This window comes from Vulpes lagopus, chromosome 3 (genome assembly GCF_018345385.1).
Source record: "Vulpes lagopus strain Blue_001 chromosome 3, ASM1834538v1, whole genome shotgun sequence".
NCBI classification, from domain to species: Eukaryota; Metazoa; Chordata; class Mammalia; order Carnivora; family Canidae; genus Vulpes; species Vulpes lagopus.
Genome location: NC_054826.1, coordinates 132,228,009 through 132,244,902, shown reverse-complemented (window position 1 = coordinate 132,244,902; position 16,894 = coordinate 132,228,009). Strand labels below are relative to the sequence as shown.

The following is a 16,894-nucleotide window of genomic DNA, read 5'->3' as shown; positions in this document are numbered from 1 at the left end:
ACACAGAGATGCCAACAGACGCATGAAAATATGTTCAACATCGTTAATTCTCATGGAAATGCAAATCAAAACTTCACACCTGTCAGAATGGCTAGAATCAAAAAAGACAAGAAATAACAAGTGCTGGAGAGGATGTAAAGAAAAAGGAGCCTTTATGCACTATTAGTAGAAATGTATATTGGTTGCAGCCACTGTGGAAAACAGGAGAGAGGTTCCTCAGAAATTAAAAACAGAAATACTGTATGATCCAATAATTCAACTATTGGGTATTTGCCCCCCCCCCAAAAAAATAAAAACACTAATTTGAAAAGATTTATATACCTCTATGTTTATTGCAGTATTATTTACAATAGCCAAGATACAAAAGCCATCAAAGTGTCTACTGACAGATGAATAGGTAAAGAAAATATGGCAGATATATACAACATTATCCAGCCATAAAAAAGGACAAGATCAATCCATCTGCAACAACACAGCTGAACCTAGAGGGTATTATGAAAAAGGAAGTAAGTCAGACAAAGAAAGACAAATACCACTCGATTCCAATTATATGTGGAATCTAAAAAGCAAAACCAACAAATAAACAAAAAGCATAATCAGACCTACAAATACAGAGAACAAGTTCATGGTCATCATAGGGGACAGAGGTAGGAAGATGGACAAAATGGGTGGAGAAGAGTGAGAGATTAAAGACTTCTAGTGATGAAATGAGTAATCACAGAAATAGCATTGTAATAGAGTTGTATGGTGACAGATGGTAGCTACATTTGTGGTAAGTACAGTATGACATATAGGAAAGTTTGATCACTGTGTTACACACCTGACATTGATATAACATTAGTATGTCAATTATACTAAAATAAATAATTTTTAAAAAGGAATGTCAATTTATATTCTCATCAAAAATATTATAGTGTGCTTGCTTTCCCAAATTATGAAAAATACCAAATATCATCAAACTTTTCCAATGTTTGCCAATCTTAACTGACAAGGAAGAAAGGAAAAAAAGAAAAGAAGGGAAAGAGGAAGGAAAGAAAAATTATCTTTGTTTCAATTTGCATTGTTAATGAAAGTAAACCTTTTTTCATGTTTGCTGGCTTAAATATGATTTCCATACCCGAACCTAACAACCTATGCAGGTAGAAATTGGATACAAATCGCTAAGGAATAAAAAATACACAGGAAGATTAAAAATTACTATTCACATTATATTAACCATTTAGAATCAAACTCAGACAAAAGAAACCAAAAACAAAAGACTGACATATTTGACTATATATAAAAGGAAAGGAGGGGTGCCTGTATGGCACAATTGGTTGGGCATCCAGCTCTTGGTTTCAGCTGGGGCCATAGTCTCAGGGTTGTGAGATCAAGCCCTGCGTCAGACTCTGCACGTGGCACAGATTCTCTCTCCCTCTCTCTCTCTGCACCTCCCATTCATGCTCTCTCTCTCTCTCTGTAAAATATGTAAATAAATCTTTTTAAAAAAAAAAAAAAAAGGAAAAATAGGTCCAAAAACATTATGAATTTTTAAAAAGTAACCTCTGTATTAAGACCAGATGGCATGATGAAATAATTTATCATTTGAAATTATTTTTTTAAGATTGTATTTATTTATTCACACCGAGAGAGAGGCAGAGACACGGGCAGAGGGAGAAGCAGACTCCATGCAGGGAGCCCCATGTGGGACTCAATCCCAGGACTCCAGGATCACACCCTGGGCGGAAGGCAGGTGCTCAACCACTGAGCCACCCAGGCATCCCTCTCGTTTGAAATTATTAATATGCTAGGTGTCATATTGAATTGGTAATAATTTTTTTAAATTACCTACTGTTGGTGAGGGTGTAGGAAAAAGCACTCTTGTACATGGCAATAAACGAGTACAATCTAATTTTGCAGTATGTACTAAGATCCTTATTCATACCTTTTGAGCTTGAAGTTACTCACCTAGAATTTTATTCTAAGGAAAACAAACAAAAACAAGAAATTGTACACATTTTTTGTATTGCAGGAAAGTTGTTGAAATGATGTTTTGTTTGTTCATATCTTAAGAGGATAACTAAGTCTTTATACCTTTAAGAGGTGATGGAGGGTAGTTATAATGTCTTTCATTGATTTCTCATCCTATATAATACTAAAATTAATTTTAAAGATGTGAAGCACTCTCTTATTTATCATCATATAGCATAACATCTATTCACTGATAAGTGAAACACATTTCAACTAGATTTTTCCTTTGCTTTAATTTTGGCAAACTTACTAGAAATCTGAAATATTTAGAAATACATGAATATAAATTGGCAAAATTACCATTATTTATCATTATAAAGCTCTCAAATTTTTAATTAAATAATAAATCCTAGGGTATCACAGCCAAATTTTAAAGTTTCTCCCTAAATTTTCCCATATTTTATAAATGTATGAAAATAATACAATATAAGATTGAAAGACCTCTTCCAGGGGTGCCTGAGTGTCTCAGTCAGTTGAGTGACTGACTCCTGATTTCCACTCAGGTCATAATCTCAGGGTCGTAAGATGAAGCCCTGCCTCGGGCTCCGTGGTAAGCATGAATCCCGCTTAAGGTTCTCTTTCGTCCTTTTAGGGTGCCTGGATGGCAGAGTGGGTTAAGCATCTTGGTTTTGACTCACATTGTCATCTCAGGGTTGTGAGATCGAATCCATTGGGCTCATACTCAGCACGGAGTCTGCTTGGAATCCCCTCTCCCTCGCCTCTGCCCTTCCTGCTCATGTCTCCTCTCTCTCAGTTTCTAAAAATAAATAAATCTTTTTTAAAAAAAAAAAGAAGATTCTCTTCCTCTTCTCTCTGCCCCTCCCCCTACACATGCACACACTTTATGTCTCTCAAATAAAAAAAAAGAAAACTTTTTCCATTCATTTGTTCATTTTCCTGAAATTTTTAGTCCTTGTCTACCAACTTCACTTATTCCTCTTCTATTCCCTTTGCTGAACAAGTCTTCCAAAGCAATTTACAATTTTCTATTGTAGTGTTTGTTTAATGAAGCTCCAAGGTCTATATTTTTTTTCCTTTGGAAAGCAGGTATTCCTAAGATGCTATACTGTGTATGCCATGGAGTTTAAATGGCCATAGAGATTATTGGGAGTAAGGTAATCAGAAAAATGTTTTCTTCTCCTTGGAACCTTTGAAACACTTTTTTATCAGAATCGTCAGGTGGGATTTTCTACCAACTGACTTCAACTGCAGTGGAGATGAAGACTGTTAGCAGGTGCTGAGTCTTCAGTGACAAAAAAGTTTATATAGAAGCTCAGTGAGCAGCAAAGAATAAAATGGTCAGATCAGATGGCAGGCGGCATGGGCTTCCATGAAGCAGGTGGTTAGAGGGGAGAGAGGAGAGAGGGGAGGAGGGACTCCAATCCTGAGAGGGCTACAGGAGGACTCTTCAGAGGAGAGCTGCTTCATTTCAGAACAGCAGGGGAAGGCAAAGCTCTGCAAAGAGGTGAAGTGCTGAGAGAGGTTATTTAACCACAGAACAAAAGTTCCAGAAATCACAGAAAGGTTTGGGTGGTAGTGAGAGAAGGAAAGCTGTCTTCCTGCTACTTTCCTCTCCTTCCTAAAGGAATAAGAGCACTGATAGCAGATCAAAAATAATGAGGCCCGGTCCTAAAACAGGGGAGTTTTACTGGATGGAGTAAAAAGATTATAACGAGAATTCTAAGACTTGTGCATTTCTTTCTGCATAGTAAGCTCTATGCTGGTTTTCCAGGCCCTTCTAAGGGGAGGTGGGAAACAGGGTGGAGCCCAGGGGAAAAGAAGGCACTAGCAGCTTAAATTTGCTCACAATCTGGGTATTTCTCAGCCTGAAATCAACAAACTGCTCAGGGTCTGAGTGTTTTCTACAGAAATGTGCTAATTTTGTGTTTTCCTTTGTGTTTTCCTTTTGAAGGTAATCTGAAGACCAATAGCACTAACAACCAGATAGCCACCTTATAAGTAGGCCTAATATTGATTTCATTGCCCCTGTGTATTTGAGTTCACACACCAGCTACTTTCAAGTAATACCACTTTGTTGAGGGCTGATGAAAAGGAGAACAGAGGTTCACCTCATAGGCAATAACGCATTCTTTGCCAAGTAAAATCCAGTGAAATCAGAGCCTGCTACATGAATGACAGTTCTCACAATATTCAAACAAAAAAAAAGAAAGTGGGGGAGAAATAAGCAAACATCAAACATGTGACAATTTCAGAATGCTTAACTCAAACAAATTTACCAATCAGTAGAATATTCATAAGAGAGTAGAAACTTAGTTCCAGCCTAATGCTATTAGTTGTCCCATTAAATAAATGTTATTAATTAGAATTTCAGTGGTTTTTATAGTCTTGTTTGTGTTTCATTTGTATATCTGTTAGGATTTATGATTATACAAGAGCTATAAGCTTGTATATTTTATGTATAGAGCTTGTATACAAGCTCTATAAGCTTGTATATTTTATGCTTTTTTTAATTTAAAGATATATCTAAATAACATGATAAAAATGATTTCACTCAATCCTTGGGAATACAAGAATAGGTTTCCTTTCTATATATTCAACTTTGGAGACCCACTAGCCTGGATTGTGTTTGGAAGGCAAGAAGACCAAGGCCCACCTGTAGCCCAGCACCACTTCCCTCATCACAGACAGGAATCAAATGCAGATCCGGACCAAAACTCCAGCTCAGAGCATCCTCTGTGTTGTACACCCACCATCACTTTTCACTAGCGTATCACTAGCACAGGAAGGTGGTCAGGCAGCCAGCAATTCAGGATCCTAGCCCTCTCACTTTCCTCAGAGACACAACCAGCAAACAAGGTACACACATACATGAAATTACTCAAGGTTAGACACTTCCCTCACCTTGACAAACCCACAGTTAAATTCAGTCTTCATCTTACAAGATGTCTCAACAGACCTCTCAGTTCCATGTAATAACTCTCCTGGAAATACAGCACCCACATTGTTTCCCAATACTCTCCTGACCTCCCTTCCACATCACTAACTACTTCTCTTCTGTCTCCTATGTTGGCTCTTCCTGTTCCTGACCTCAAACTGTTGCAATGGTCCAGGACTCAGTCTCCAGAGCAGGTCTTATATGCCCTCTACCTAGGGGACCTCGCCCAACAAAAAGCTTTAAATATATAATGTTGACAATGTACGTCTCTAACCTGACATCTCTCCAAGATTTACACGACTGCTACTTGCTGTATCTACCTAGCTGTTTCTAAGGGACCTCAAATACCCAAACCAAGCACTCTTACTCACTCACACTCCAGCTCTCACAGGTATTAGCCCTAGAAGTATTCCTCAGTAAACTTTTTGTACATGAATCTGAGTATCACAGGCAGCTATCATGGGACACAACACTGACAGCTGGCATCAGAAATGGTCTTAGGAAGCAGACACCACATGATACACCATCATGGGGGGTAGACGGTGAACTGTTATAGGAAGAGAATGCATTGGATGATGACCTCAGCTTTTGATAAATTCAGGAGAAATACCAATTACAAGTACTATGGAATTAGATAGATGTTACTGTAGGCCATCAATGCATTGGCAATAATACAGCACCAAAACTGTGGTATAAATATACAATGGAATGTTATTCACGCTTAAAAAGTAAAGATTCTGATGTCTTCTACAACATGGATGAACTGAGAATACGACACCAAGTGAAATAAGCTAATCACAAAAAGACAGATACTATATGATTTCACTTACATGAAGTACTTGGTCAAAATCATAGACACAGAGAGTAGAAAGATGGTTGCCAAGGGCTAGAGGGAGGGAGGAATGAGAAGTTATTTTTTTTTAATTTTTATTATTTATGTATTATAGTCACAGAGAGAGAGAGAGAGAGAGGCAGACACAGGCAGAGGGAGAAGCAGGCTCCATGCACCGGGAGCCCGACGTGGGATTCGATCCCGGGTCTCCAGGATCGCGCCCTGGGCCAAAGGCAGGCGCCAAACCGCTGCGCCACCCAGGGATCCCCGAGAAGTTATTTTTTAATGGGCATAAAATTTTCATTTCATCAGATGAAAAGAGTTATGGAGACAGATGCTTGCATGACATTATGAATCTGTTTAATACCAATGAACTCTATACTTAAAAATAATTATGAGGATAAATATTATGTTATATGGATTTTTTAAAGATTTTATTTACTCATGAGAGACAGAGAGGGGCAGAGATATAGGCAGAGGGAGAAGCAGGCTCTCTGCGGGGAGCCCGTTGTGGGACTTGATCCCAGGACCCTGGAATCACAACCTGAACAAAAGGCAGATGCTCAGCAATGGAGCTACCCAGGTGCCCTATGTTATATGTATTTTACCACAACAAAATAATTGGAGAAAAATCACATCCCAAAATAAATAGCACAGATTGGTACTTGATAGACTCACTAAAGAATTCAAAAGTGGAAGTGTCCATCGTCTAATTCACTATACGGAGTCCTGCAAAACCTAGGTGGATCACAATGGAGGATGACAGCGGACTAATTCAAACTCAACCAAGCAGCAGAGGAGTCAATTGCAGGCTTTGGATCCAGATGTGGTATCTTTACAAGAGCAGATTAACACAGCCTCAGGGTGACTGATCTGATGAATGCATTGTTTTCCATTTACTAAGAAGGAGAACCAGAAGCAGTTGGCATTCCTATGGCATAGGCAATAATATATGTTTAAATCTCCTGCCCTCTGTCACAGAGGGACCTGGTCCATCTACACATTCACTATATTGGTAACATCACATTAATTTGACTAGATGAACAAGAAATAGTAATTGGGGGTGGTGATGAGGGGTGAATCAGTTAAGTGTCCAACTCTTGCTTTCCGCTCAGGTTGTGATCTTGGGATCCCAAGATGAAGCCCTGCACTGGGCTCCGAGCTGAGTGGAAGGACTGCTTGGGACTCTCTCTCCCTCTCCCTCTGCTCCTCACCCCCACACACTCTCTCTTCCTCTAAAAATAAATAAGTGAATCTTTAAAATATAATAATAATTCTCTTATTTTAAAAAAGTAGCAATAGGTTGGAAGCATTGGTAAAATACATGTATTCCAGAAGGTGGGAGATAATAGAGTCCATGAGGATTCAGGGATCTACCACATGAATTAATTAATTTCCAGGACCCAGTAGACTGAAGCATGTCAGGACATATCCCTACCACCACTGAAAATAAAGGGCAAATGGTTGTATCTCATACCCATCTAGGAAGGAAACACGTACCTGAGAGAGGCCTCTTCAAGTTCTGGAAGTAAAATATTTCAAAATTAAGAAAACTTTTGTGACCCATTTCTGAGGAACAAGAAATGTTAACACCTCTCAATAGGGACATAGTTGGAAAGAGCTCTTCAGCAGATCCAAGTCATGTAGCAAGCAGCCCTGCCTCTTGGGCCACCTGACCCAGTAGATTCTGTGGTATTGCAAGTACCAAACGCAGAAAAGATGTGATGTGGGGTTTATAGCAAATTCTCTCAAAAGGAGAATCTACTGCAGAAAACTGTGGCAGTTCCTGGTATGCTAGGGGGCCGTGAAAGAAACAGAGTGCTGAAACCTAGGACAGCAAACGACATACAGCCGGATTGCCTATCTTGAGTTAGGCAAACCCACCAAGTTATAAATTTGGTGATTGCAGCAGCAAACCATATGATGGAACAGTATATCTGAGATCAAGCACAAGCGGAATCTGAGTACAAGCAAGCCCCACACACAAAGAGCCAAGCAAAATTCCACACCCCATCACTGTTAGACCATTATCTCTCCCCAAACTCACACCTATGACTATATGGAGATTCGGTATGACCAGCTGACCAGGACTAAATGGGATGAGCTTGATTCATGGACACATTTCTTAGTATGTGAGTGCAAACTGCAAAAGGCCCGTTAGGCACTGCTTGGCACTACTCAGGAATAATCCTGAAAGGTAGCAGTGAGAGGAAATCTACTCAGTGAAAAAAATTTCAATTACTGCACCTGAATATTCGCTTTATGTAAAAAGAGAAGTGGCAAGGGATAACAATGTAGATAGGCTCATGGCCAGTAGTAATGCTTGGTCACATTGGCCAGTAGCCTGGAAGCAAAAAAGACTAGAAATCAGAGACAAAGAGGTATGGGGGATACGTACAAAGGGGGATCTATGGGAGTGGACACCAAGCAAAAATAGGTTTACGTTGTTGTATAGTTACTACCAAGGCAGAGGTACGGAACAACCAAGTAGACGGAATGACCCAGCCAGATGAAGTCAGCCAGGCTCTCTCGGTGGACACCATGAACACCCGGGCTTATGCAGTGCTATCATATGGAGTGGCCAAACAGCATGGACTCCCGCTCCCCAGACCTAATAGAGCTGCTGCTGCTGCTGCCAAATGCCCAACTTAGTAGCATCAGAGACTAATACTGGGCCACCGACATGACATCATCCCTTCAGGAAACCCACCAGCCACTGAGCAGCAAGTTAATGACTCTGAAACTATCCCACCCTGAAAGGTGCAGTGTTTCATCTTGACATATATCTTAGGTATGTGTCTGCCTCACTTGCCTGCAGGGCCTCAGCCAGCAGGACAATCCAGTAGCTAAAGAGTATGTGGTCTTTTGACATAAGGTCACACATTACATCATGTTGGGCCGAAGGTCTTACTATAGAGCAAGGGGCTGTATAATAAGTAGAAGTTCCACGTACAGGAATTTCCTGAGCCCTGGGAACATTACGGATTCCTAACTGCACACGGCTGGCCAGTAGAGAGCTGAACCAAGTGGGATGACCTGAGGACTGTCCGGCACTGACAGAGGGGAAATAGAATAATTGCTTTTCTTGATATCTTGAAACTTTCACCTAACAGTTCTTAAATAATCAAGCCAAGACTGGTCCAGAGAAGGAAGACATCCCTAATTTACATAAAGCACTAAGTCAGTCAGTCAGGTCTGATTCCCCTTAGACCTTGGTGTCCGTGTCAGAAAGAGCATCTGAGGATCCCTCTGTGCCTGTCTTCTGTACAAGACCCTGACGCAGGAACCCAGGCCGGGAACATCCCACGAAAAGAGCAAGTCTCTTCGCTCAGGAGTTCACAAAGGCCAACTGACATGGCCCTTGAAATTCCGAGCGGGTTCAGTAGATGGCGAGTCTCCAGAAACGCACTCAGCGTCTCCCAAAGAGCGGAGGAGAAGGCTCTGGTCATTGTGGAAAGTGACTGTTTTAAGAAGGCAGGATGGGAGGCCTGGGTGGCTGCCTTTGGCTCAGGTCGTGACCCCCGGTCCTGGGCTGTGGGGCTCCCGCAGGGGGCCTGCCTCCCCCTCTGTGTCCCTGCCTCTCTCTGCGTGTCTCTCATGAATAAATAAAATGTTAAAAAAAAGGAGGCTGAGAACGTGTTTCGCTGGCGTGCACTGCTGTCCAATGCGGCGCCTCTCAGAAGAGATCGCCACGCTTACAAGGCGGTTCTTTGAACGACTTCTCGGCACAGCTCCCCGCTCCCGGGCCGCGCCCCTCGGTCACTCACAGCCCCAGAGTTCACACCAAACGAGGAGCTCCAGTTTCTCAGCCCCTCCTGGAGCTCGACAATGTCCACCAAGCCGTCCCCGTCGCGGTCCAGGTTTTGGAAGAGCGTCTTGTAGCCGGAGGAGTCCTCGTCCCCCTGGCAGGCCACCGTGGGCAGCACGAAGCCCCGCAGCCAGCGCAGCATGGTCCGGCCGGCCCGCGGGGTCCAGCCCCGCCCCGGCCCCGCCCAGGCCCCGCCCCGGGCCCTCTCAGGCCCCGCCCCGCCCCCAGGCCCCGCCCCCGCCGCCTAACGGGGCTGCTGGAGTCAGACGGTCCGCGCGCCCCGGCGGCCGACGCAACGGCCCGACGGGGCCTGGGGCGAGCGGGCCCGCGCGCTGGGCACGGGCGCCCCCCGGAGGCCCTCGGAAGGCCCGCCTCGTGCCAGCCGGGTCCCCGCCTCGCGACGGGCGCCGCGCCCCGCAGCTGGAAGCCGAGGCGCCAGAGGCGTGGGTGCCCGCACCGCGGACGCTCCCCAGCCACCTGCGCTCGCTCCCAGGCCACCTGCGCTCGCTCCCGGGCCACCTGCGCTCGCTCCCGGGCCACCTGCGCTCGCTCCCGGGCCACCGGCGCTCGCTCCCGGGCCACCGGCGCTCGCTCCCGGGCCACCTGCGCTCGCTCCCGGGCAACCTGCGCTCGCTCCCGGGCCACTGGCGCTCGCTCCCGGGCCATCTGCGCTCGCTCCCGGGCCACCTGCGCTCGCTCCCGGGCCACCGGCGCTCGCTCCCGGGCAACCTGCGCTCGCTCCCGGGCCACCGGCGCTCGCTCCCGGGCCACCTGCGCTCGCTCCCGGGCCACCGGCGCTCGCTCCCGGGCCACCGGCGCTCGCTCCCGGGCCACCGGCGCTCGCTCCCGGGCCCACCTGCGCTCGCTCCCGGGCCACCGGCGCTCGCTCCCGGGCCATCTGCGCTCGCTCCCGGGCCACCGGCGCTCGCTCCCGGCCCACCTGCGCTCGCTCCCGGGCCCACCTGCGCTCGCTCCCGGGCCACCGGCGCTCGCTCCCGGGCCATCTGCGCTCGCTCCCGGGCCACCGGCGCTCGCTCCCGGGCCCACCGGCCCTCGCTCCCGGGCCCACCTGCGCTCGCTCCCGGGCCATCTGCGCTCGCTCCCGGGCCACCGGCGCTCGCTCCCGGGCCCACCGGCCCTCGCTCCCGGGCCACCGGCGCTCGCTCCCGGGCCACCTGCGCTCGCTCCCGGGCCCACCTGCGCTCGCTCCCGGGCCCACCTGCGCTGGGCCGGCGCGGAAGAGCCCCCGGGGTCTCCGGGCGCGGAAAGGCCGGCGGCGGCGGGTGAGCGGCCGGGGCGGACGGAAGCCTCCCGCGGCAGCGCCCCCTCCTCCCCTCCCGGGGCCTCCGCCCTCGCTCGGAGCCGCTTGCAGGGGATCTTGGGGATGTGTCCGGGCGCCCGCACCCCGCCTCGCCTCCCAGTCTCCTAGATCCCCTGCGGCCTCACCACGGCCTCCACTCCCCCGACAGAACTCCCTTGCACAAGACGCGAAGGACACTTTATGGTCCTGGTCCTGAATGCCGGTTCTGTTTAGATATCGCTGAGCACACTTGTCTTGCAGGACAAGACACGGTGCTGCAGGCCTCAGCCTCGTTTACAGGCTCCCACGGAGGAGCCGGAGACCTAAAATTGAGGCGCTGGAGCATTGTAGTAGACAGGGCCAAAGGATCATGTCAAACCGAGTTCTGGGATTTGTGGCACTGAAGCTTTGTGTCCTCAATCTCTGGTCACATCTTTTGAAAGTCAGTGGCACAGTCTAATGGCAGTCCCAAACCAGTACGATTTTATTTATTTTTTCATCTTCATAGATTGGAACTCAGTGTTGTTAAGAATCACTTCTCTCCAATTTGATCTAAAGATGCAGTGTAATCCCAATCTAAGCCCCAGCAGGCTTTTCCGTACAAACTGACAAGCTGATTCTATAATGGAGGGGCGCCTGGGTGGTTCAGTCAGTTAAGTGTCCAACTCTTGATTTTAGCTCAGGTCATGAGATTGAGCTTCACAACCCCACATCAGGAGGCCACATGCCTAAGATTCTCTCCTTCTGCCCCTTCCTGCTCCCACTCAGGTGCACCTGCACTCTCTTGCGCTAAAAATTAATTGGTTAACTAATTAATTAATTGCATTTATATAGGAATGCAAAAGATGTTGAGTAGCTAAAACCATTTTGAAAAATAATAAGTTTCAGAGACTAGATAAATAAACCTACACATATGTGATCAATTGATTTTCAACAATGATGTCAGGCTAATTCAATGGGGAAAAGATAGTCTTCAACAAATCCTACTGGAAGAGTAGGATATGCATAAGGAAAAAAATGTGAAACTTGAAAAAACATTGTTAAGAAAATAGGCAAGACAGGGGTGCCTGGGTGGCTCAGTCAGTTAAGCATCTGCCTTCAGCTCAGGTCATGATCTCCAACTCCTGGGATTGAGCCCCCACATCAGGTTCCTCCTCAGCAGGGAGTCAGCTTCTTCCTCTCCCTCTGCCCCTTCCCTGCTTGTGCTTACTCTCTCTCTCTCTCTCTCTCTCTCTCTCTCAAATAAATAAAATCTTTATATAAAAAAAAGAAAACAGGCAAGACAAAGTATAAGAAGAAAATATTTTAGTACATATCTCTGACAAAGGACTTGTATCCACAATACTAAAGAACACTTAAAAAGTGTTACAGGGGATGCCTGGGTGGCTCAGCGGTTTAGCGCCTGCCTTTGGCCCAGGGCGCGATCCTGGACTCACGGGATCGAGTGCCGCATCGGGCTCCCGGCATGGAGCATGCTTGTTCCTCTGCCTCTCTCTCTCTCTGTCTATCATAAATAAATAAATCTTTAAAAAAAAGTGTTACAAACAACCCAATTTTTTTTAAATGGGCAAAAAATTCTGAACAGACATTTCACAAAAGAAAATATCTGAACCGCCAATAAGCACATGAAATGTTACTTGAAATCTTTACTCAATACAGAAATGTGAATCAAAACCACAACGAGATACCACTGCATAGCCTATAGAATGGATAAAATTAAAAATACTAACGATGTCAGGTGTTGCTGAGAATATAGAACAACCGAAACTAATATATTGCTGATGTAGGAATGCAGGGTAGTATAATCAGAAAACAGTTTAGTATTTTCTCATAAACTGAACATAAACTAGCAATTCTATCTCTAGGCTTTTACTTTAATGAAATGAAAAAAATGTGCCCAAGAAAAAGACTAATGTTTACAGCAGCTTTATTTTTAATGGCCAAAAACTAGAAGTAAACCTTCAGAAAACAGAGAAGGTAAGTGGATAACAAAAAGGTGGTATATCCATGAAAAGGAATATTATTTAGCAATAAAAAGGAATGAAATCCCAATGCACACAACATGGATAAAACTCAAAAACATTATGTGAAAGAATGAAAGTCAGAATGTGATAATAGTTACATAAATACATAAGTGTATACTTTTATCAAAATTCATCACACTGAACACAAAATGAGTGCATTTTATTAGGTATAAATATGCCTCCACAAAGTTGAATTTTAAAAGTTTTGCAACTAGCTATTATTGTCTAAATATTGTAGAATATTTTCCCATACATACGTATTCTTTATAATTTGGGTAAATTATAGATATAAAGGGAGAGTGTAGTTAGAATGTAATCAAATTGCTCACCAGGAAAAAGAATTGCATTTATCATATTATGGTCATTAATGTTTCTGTCTTACTACTTGATGCCAAGAACAGAATATTATTCAATTTCCCCAGAAGTTAGCAGAGTTCCAGAAAGATAAAAAACTTCAGTAATTGTTTAAAGTGTGTAATTATTAAATCTGAACAAGACTAGACTCTCCAGAGGGATTTTAATCCCATTGACCTATATATACCCAACTTCTTCTAGGATTAGGGTGTGTTTGGTGAGGGGAAACTTAGAATTTATCCATACTTTTGTTTTATTTTGTTTCATTTTTTTTCATCTCTCTGACTCTTAACTTCACCCAACCATAAGATTAAACATAGGGCTGAAAGTACTACAAGGTGTTGACTCAGACACACTTGATCTCGAATTCCAGCTCTACCACATACCACTCATGCAACCTTAGGCAAATTACTTTTCTAAAATTCAGTTTTCTCACTCATAAAACAAATTTCATAATTATACCTACCTTGTAGGATCATTATTAAAGTTTAAAAAACAAGATGTAAAGTGCTTATAACTGGCCCATTGTAAACATTTAAAAGTTTGCTGTTTCTACTTTTTTTTTTCTACTTTCTTGATTAGAAGTCCTATCCTTGTTACTGAGCTCACCAAAAATAAAAATTGACAAGAGGCCTAACAGCCGGTCCAGGCAAAGCTTTCCTGGGACTTATATTCCAGCACAAGGGAAAGTATCCTCGGGCTGGCTCTTTAGAGAGAGGTCAGGGACAGTTTTAAAGAGATCACAGGGGTGAGGGGGGTGGGGTGGGGAGGTGGCATAAGCATGTAGAGATGGGGACCTAACAGTGCCTGCTCACCTAAAGATCATATTTTTTCATACATTGCATGTCTAATCATAGCATGGTAAATCACTACCCCTAGGCAAGTTTTTAAGATTATAATGAGGGGAAAAGTCAGTGAAAGGTCAGTGCTGGGGGTCCCTTGTGGCTCAGACTTGGTTTGGTCTGGTTCTCACAGGAGCAAACTGGTTGTAAGCTGGAGTGTGGGGCTTGTTTGGCACTGTGGTAGCATCTGGCTTTCTGATGGCAAGCAGCACCTGTAAAAGGGCTACTGTGGTTTTTTTATGAGCATTTCAGGGTGAGGGGCTTGAGTCTGGTCCCTGCTCTATCTCATAGCAAGCAATATAGAAAATTTCTTAATGGGCTCTTTTGGTGTAATAGTATCAATTAGTTTTTTAAGAATCACTTGGGGGGCACCTGCTGGCTCAGTCAGTTGAGCATCCAACTCTTGGTTTTGGCTCAGTCATAATCTCAGGGTGGTGAGATCAAGCCCTGCCCTGGGGATCCACGCTCAGCGTAGAGCCTACTTGAGGATAAAGAATCTCTCCCTCTGCCTCTCCCTCCTCTCATGGGTGTGCTTGTGCTCTCTCTCTCTCTCTCTCTCTCAAATAAATAATATATCTTTTAAAAAAAATCACTTGGAAGTTGTGGCAGATACTTTGGACTGGTACTTCAACCTTCATTCTGCATTTCTATTGGAAGACTACCAAATGCTCAAAAGTATTTCTAAACTCCTTTGAAGCTAGTTTTCTGTAAGAAAATTAGATTCCCTCCAAAAACCTTACATAGTATTTGGAAAGAGGAAGTAAGACAGCTTCCTTTTGCTGTTTCAGCCATCATGCAGGACCATGAATATTGGTGTTTAGGTCAGTTTTTGTGCCTGGACTCAGTATTCCAATGCTTATTTGCCAATTTTATGCATATCTTGAGGCAGATTTGACAGCGGTGGTGGTAGCTATAGCAACTTTCTGATCTCTGAATTACAGCTATGCTCAACTAATCAGTCTAGTTTGGGGATCATCTTTATTTTTTCTACAAAGGGCTAGACAGTAAATATTTTAGGCTTTTCAGACCACAAATGGTCTCTATTTATTATTCTTTGTTTGTTTTTCACTAACCATGAAAAGAAACTGAGAAATTGGACCTCATCAACATTTAAAACATCTCTTCATCAAAAGATACAAGTAAGATAGTTGATATTCAAGTTCCAGACTGAAAAAGAGATATTTATAATACACATAGTTAAAAAATGACTCTTATGTAGAATTTTTAAGAACACCTACAGATCAATAAGTAAAAGACAAACAACCCAATTAAATATTTAACAATTAGAAAAAAAAGACTTGAACAGGCACTTCGCAAGAAAGAATATCCAATGGCTTCTTGATTTATGTGTAACAAAGGTGGGTTGTTGGTTTTTTTTTTTTTTTTAAGTTAACTGGATCCCAGAGGCTGTTGCTATGTTTTCAACTCTTGAAAGTCTGCAGTTATGGTAAATCTTAAATAACAATTTATTGCTCTAATTATAATAGTTAAATTGACTCCTCTGTTTTCTGAAATGTAAAAGTACTTGTTCTAGGTTTTTTGTTTCTTTAATGATTCAGAAGAAACCTTTGGAATTTCCTCCATCCTTCTCATAAAGGTATAAAAACCTCTAACATGGTTGAATATTTATTAAAAGCGTTTAATAATCTATTTCTCATTTAAATTAACACAACTGCCCATCAGAAAATTAGGTAAATATGTATACATAATGATGAAATATCATATAGGAGTAAACATGAATGAAATAAAGTTACGTAGATAAATATCACAATGTTGAGTGAAAAAGCAAGTTTTACAAAATATATACAATATATAGTTATGAAAAATATTTATGGAACCATTCATATGTAGACAAAATTTTAAATGTGCATAGGAATGAAATCCTTCAGGATAAGGATTACTTTTCAGGAGGTGAGAGAAGGAAAGGTAGTGTTTGAAGCAGAAAGGTAGTGTTTGAAATCAAAGAGTATGGTAAGCGCATGATTCATTTATTATTTTCTTTGTGAAATGCTACATATTTAATTTTAGAATATATATACTAACAATATATATAGAACCAATTTACTTTTTTTAGTCAAACTGGCAAAAACTGGTCAGGGAAGCATTTAATGACAGAGACTAATTCAATAATAATTGTTCACATACCAAATACCCATGTTTTGATATTACTTTCAGAAATAGTACACAATTTAAAATGATGTTTGAATACGTGTATCCAGGAAAAGAAAGCAAGCCAAAATTCTATTTAACGTAGACCTCCTCCTGAAAATCAAGGAAATTCATAGACACAAGGCAAGATTTCTGAGGGAGTTTATAGCTGTGGTATTCTTTAATTAAATGACAGGTTTGGAAGTGTTTCTAATTTATCTTATTAGTAATAGGATAAAGAGTATTTCATCTTCTATATATTAAATAGGAAAATAGCATATATATTATATAACACCTATCACATTATGGGGACTTATTTAAACTACAATCAACATTTTACATCTCTATCTAGACCTCTGTCAACTTTGATGCTTGAAAAAAATTGCGATTATTTGTGTGTGTGTATGTATATGTGTGTATCATATTTATGCATATATGTCCATATGTATGTATGTGTATGTATATATATAGCATGTTGATATGTACATACATATATCCATATAATATTGTCTTTGTGGTTGAGTGTAATAAAACACATGCCTGCCTATTGAGCATTTATTGTGCATAGAGGAGAGTTAAAATTTTTTTCTCTTACTCTCTCAGCTTATTAGAAACCAATATATGGATTTGCTGAATTCTAGGAAAGGTAGATCCACAAATCTAATTCAAAGCACTCTTCT

The 16,894-nt window shown here is 42.7% G+C and overlaps 1 protein-coding gene across 1 annotated transcript in view; it reads right to left on the bottom strand.

Moving 5' to 3' along the window:
* LOC121487711 (calcium-binding mitochondrial carrier protein SCaMC-1-like) overlaps positions 1-9,688 on the bottom strand; it is a 51,921-nt gene extending 42,233 nt beyond the window's left edge. Inside the window, exon 1 of the mRNA XM_041749679.1 lies at positions 9,506-9,688. Coding sequence (XP_041605613.1) covers positions 9,506-9,688 — 183 coding nt within the window. The remainder of the gene's footprint in view (positions 1-9,505) is intronic.
* Between the last annotated feature and the right edge of the window lie 7,206 nt (positions 9,689-16,894).